The sequence below is a fragment of the Colobus angolensis genome, unplaced genomic scaffold (genome assembly GCF_000951035.1).
Source record: "Colobus angolensis palliatus isolate OR3802 unplaced genomic scaffold, Cang.pa_1.0 Scaffold64, whole genome shotgun sequence".
NCBI lineage: Eukaryota > Metazoa > Chordata > Mammalia > Primates > Cercopithecidae > Colobus > Colobus angolensis.
Window position 1 is genome coordinate 1,968,298 of NW_012120043.1, and position 4,319 is coordinate 1,972,616.

At 56.6% G+C, this 4,319-nt stretch overlaps 1 protein-coding gene across 1 annotated transcript in view; it reads right to left on the reverse strand.

The window, feature by feature from the left end:
- BTBD2 (BTB (POZ) domain containing 2) overlaps positions 1 to 4,319 on the reverse strand; it is a 49,030-nt gene that overhangs the window by 23,556 nt on the left and 21,155 nt on the right. Inside the window, exon 2 of the mRNA XM_011964043.1 lies at positions 2,375 to 2,494. Within this exon, the coding sequence (XP_011819433.1) occupies positions 2,375 to 2,494 (120 nt within the window). The remainder of the gene's footprint in view (positions 1 to 2,374; positions 2,495 to 4,319) is intronic.

Sequence of the window (4,319 nt, forward strand, 5' to 3'; positions counted from 1 at the left end):
TCTCGATCTCCTGACCTCGTGATCCACCCATCTCGGCCTCCCAAAGTGCTGGGATTACAGGCTTGAGCCACCGCGCCCAGCCAGTTTTTGTTTTTTTCAGACGAGACTCTGTCGCTCAGGCTGGAGTGCAGTGGCACGATCTCGGCTCACTGCAACCTCCGCCTCCTGAGTTCCAGTGAGTCTCCTGCATCAGCCTCTCGAGTAGCTGGGATTACCGGCGCCGGCCACCCCACCTGGCTAATTTTTGTATTTTTAGTAGAGACGGGGTTTCACCACGTTGGCCAGGATGGTCTCGAACTCCTGACGTCAGATGATCCTCCTGCCTCTGCCTCCCAAAGTGCTGGGATTACAGGTGTGAGCCACCGCGCCTGGAAGAGATGTCCTTTATTAAATCTTTATCTCATTTTTATTTTTAGTTTTTACAGATATGGTCTCACTCTTGTCACCCAGGCTGGAATGCAGTGGCACGATCCTAGCTCACTGCAGCCTCAACCCCCTGGGCTCAAGTAATTCTCCCACCTCAGCCTCCCAGTAGCTGGGACCACACACACAAGCCACAAAGCCCAGCTAATTGTTAACTGTTTTATACAGACACGGACTCGCTACGTTGCACAGGTTGGCCTCAAAATGCCTGCACTCAAGCGATCCTCCCAGTTCAGCCGCCCAAAGCGCTGCGATTATGGGCAAACTGGTAACTCTATTTCTCGAAGTTCTGTGAGCTGTTATGGCTAATTATCAAGCTCAAGGACGGAGTTGTGGGACTCCTGACTTTAGTCAGGGAGAAGCGTGGGTCACCTGGTGACCCGCCCCTGCAACAGGCATCTGACATGGGTGGCATGGGGCTCAGCTGAGCACCTGTGGGGTCTGTGCCCACTATGGGTGGTGAGTGTGAGGGATCGTCTCAATTTAAGTAGGATGCCCAGTTTGTGTCCACAAGAATGAAGAAATCACATGCCTTGGAAAACCCACACACTTGGTGCCAGAAGCACCGTGAGGAGTAAAAACAGATTTTCCTTTATACCTAAAGAGAAACCATGAGAGCCAAGGCGGGGCGCGATGGCTCACGCCTGTAATCCCAGCACTTTGGAAGGCTGAGGCGGGCGGATCACGAGGTCAGGAGATTGAGACCATCTTGGTTAACACGGTGAAACCCCATCTCCACTAAAAATACAAAAAAATTAGCCAGGCATGGTGGCGGGCGCCTGTAGTCCCAGCTACTCGGGAGGCTGAGGCAGGAGAATGGCGTGAACCCGGGAGGCGGAGGGGGCAGTGAGCCGAGATTGCGCCACTGCACTCCAGCCTGGGCAACAGAGTAAGACTCTATCTCAAAAATAATAATAATAATAATAAGAGAAACCATGAAACCATGAGAGCCGAAGTGGCTACATCAACATCAGAAGAAAGACGCCACTTTGGGAGACCAAGACAGGAGGATCGCTTGAGCCCAAGAGCTGGAGACCAGACTGGGCCATGCAGCAAGACTCCGCCTTGCCTTTTTTTCTACAAAAAGTTTAAAAATTAGCCACACATAGGCCGGGTGCAGGGGCTCACCCCTGTAATCCCAGCATTTTGGGAGGCCGAGGGAGGCAGATCACAAGGTCAGGAGTTCAAGACCAGCCTGGCCAACATGGTGAAACCCCATCTCTACCAAAAAAATGCAAAAATTAGCCAGGCACAGTGGCGCATGCCTGTAATCCCAGCTAATCAGGAGGCTGAGGCAGGCAGATCATGAGATCAGGAGATCAAGACCATCCTGGCCAACATGATGAAACCCTGTCTCTACTAAAAATACAAAAATTAGCCAGGTGTGGTGGTGCACGCCTGTAGTCCCAGCTGCTTGGGAGGCTGATGCAGGAGAATCACTTGAACCCGGGAGGCAGAGGTTGCAGTAAGCCAGGATTGAGCCACTGCACTCCAGCCATGGTGGCAGAGTGCTACTCCAAATAAAAAAAAAAAGAAAATTTTTTCTCAGGTGGATCACCTGAGGCCAGGAGTTTGAGACCAGCCTGGCCAACATAGAGAAACGCTGTCTCTACTGAAAACACAAAAATGAGCTGGGTGTGGTGGTGAACGCCTGTAATCCTAGGTACTTAGGAGGCTGAGGCAGGAGAATCACTTGAACCAGGAAGGCGAAGGTCGCAGTGAGCTGAGATCACACCACTGCACTCCAGCCTGGGCAAGAGAGTGAGATTCCATCTCAAAAAAAAAAAAAGAAAAAAAAAGGTGCCTCTGGAACCCCCCACTGCACAGGAACACAGTAGTAGAAATCTCCACCAAGCCAGGGCCTCTGAGGTGGTGTCAGACAGGATCTACGTTCTCTGAGGTGCCCCTCCCCCCACCCGGCTCCCCAACAGGAAGCATCCAGAAGTGTTACTTGAGCAGTGCGAGGAAGGCAGCGGGTTCCACGTCGGGCAGCTCGATCTCTGTGGACGTTGTGGCCATTCCCCCGTTGAACATGGCATCAAAGACAGCGCTGCCCACAGCCAGCACAAACCTGGCACGGGAGAGAGGAGGCCCTGGTTAACCCATGGCCGCCACCCCATGGCAGGGAGGGCCTGCCCGGTATCCTGGGTGACCACCCGACCAGGGCTCCCCGCCAGCCCCCAGCAGGCATGTGCCAGGCCCCCTGATGGCAGAGGCTTCTGGAAGGGGCCTGGGACAGCAGGAGGGTGATGCAGATGGACCCACGGCAAGGACAGACAGGGCTGGGACCATGCCCTGGCCACACAGGGCCTCACACTCTGCCAGCCCTCACCATCCTCTTTCCTTCCAGGGGTCAGGCACGCACTCATTCACGCATTCCCACATGCACGCACGCATTCATTCACAGATGCGTTCATTCACTCGCTCATTCATTCTCATGTTCATTCATTAACTCATTCATTTCCATGTACGTTCACTCACTCATACACATGCACTCATTCATTCATCCACACATGCATTCACTGACCCACTGATGCATTCCCATGGGCATGCGTTCACGCGCTCATTTATGACACGCATTCACTTTCTCATTCACTCACTTTCTCATTAATCGCACTCATTCGCTCGCTCATTCATCCAACACGTGAATTTATTCACTCATTCACCCATTGACACACACACGTTCATTCATTCCCACATGCACTCATCCACTTATTCAGCCCCATTATTCACTCATTGATTCACACACTCATGTACTCTCTCACTTTCCTCCTCACGCATTCCCTCATCGGCACACAGCTCCCCAGGGAGTCAGCTACAGGCACAGGGCCAGGCCTGAGGGAGACAGACAAGGACCAAGTGGCCGAACAGCCCCCACTGAGTGAGGGGAGAGAGAGGAGCGTGGTCCTGTTGGGAACACAAGGCCCAGGGAAGCCTTGTGGGGTCATCTGAGCTGCTAGGCCGGTGGGGAAGGGCATCGAGGCCCAGGGAACAGCAGGAGCATGGGAGGAGCGTTAGGAGGCACCAGGGGCGGCCCCGGCTGGGAAAGCGGTGGCTGTGAGGACGCTGTGGGTTCTGCCCCGTGTGGCGCACAGGCTCCCTATGGGACCCACTCAGTGGCTCAGATCCTCCGTATCGCAACAGGCAGGAGGGTGCGGTGGGCACAGGAAGGCTGCTGGTGCCTCCCGAGCCTCCGCAAGAGCCGGCTATGGAGCCGCGTTTGGCCAGGTCTGTACGGGGCGCGGAGGACTCCACGGCTCCCAGGCTCAAGACGCCATTCTGTGCTGCCCAGGGCCTGCCGCCATGATGGCCTCCCAGCGGGCTGAGACCACACACAGCATAGGGGGTCCCGGATACTCAGCGGGGGCACAGACCCTCGCGGGGCGGGCACAGAGACGCTCGCGAGGTCGCGCGGCGGAGCACCTGCCCTAGGACGTGGCGGTCCCCTTCCACGGCTCCCACCACAGCAAACGCCGGCTCTGAACAGCCTCTCCCCGCCCGGAAAGCTCCGGAGCTGCAGGCGGTTCCGCCCGGAAGGGACCTGCTTCTCACTCCTGCACGGCTCCACCTCCAGGCCCGGCTGGGCGACCTCCGCACAGCTCCCGGGAAAGCCCCTGCCTTCCGGGGAGAAGCTCCTCGCTCTCCTCCCACCACACGCGCCGCCCCCGCAGGCCCTCAGCCCATCCAGTCCAGCCCAGGGCTTGAGAGCGCCCGAGAGTCGGGTCAGAAACCGAGGCAGTGGCTTCCACACGGGCCCCGACCACAGCGTCCACATCCGCCCGGAACCTCGGAATGCGAGGCCCCGTGGAAACAGGCCCGTGCTAACACCATGAGTCAGGACGAAGGTGCCGGGGAAGGTGGGCCCTAACCAGTGGCTGGTGTCCTTGGAAGAAGGA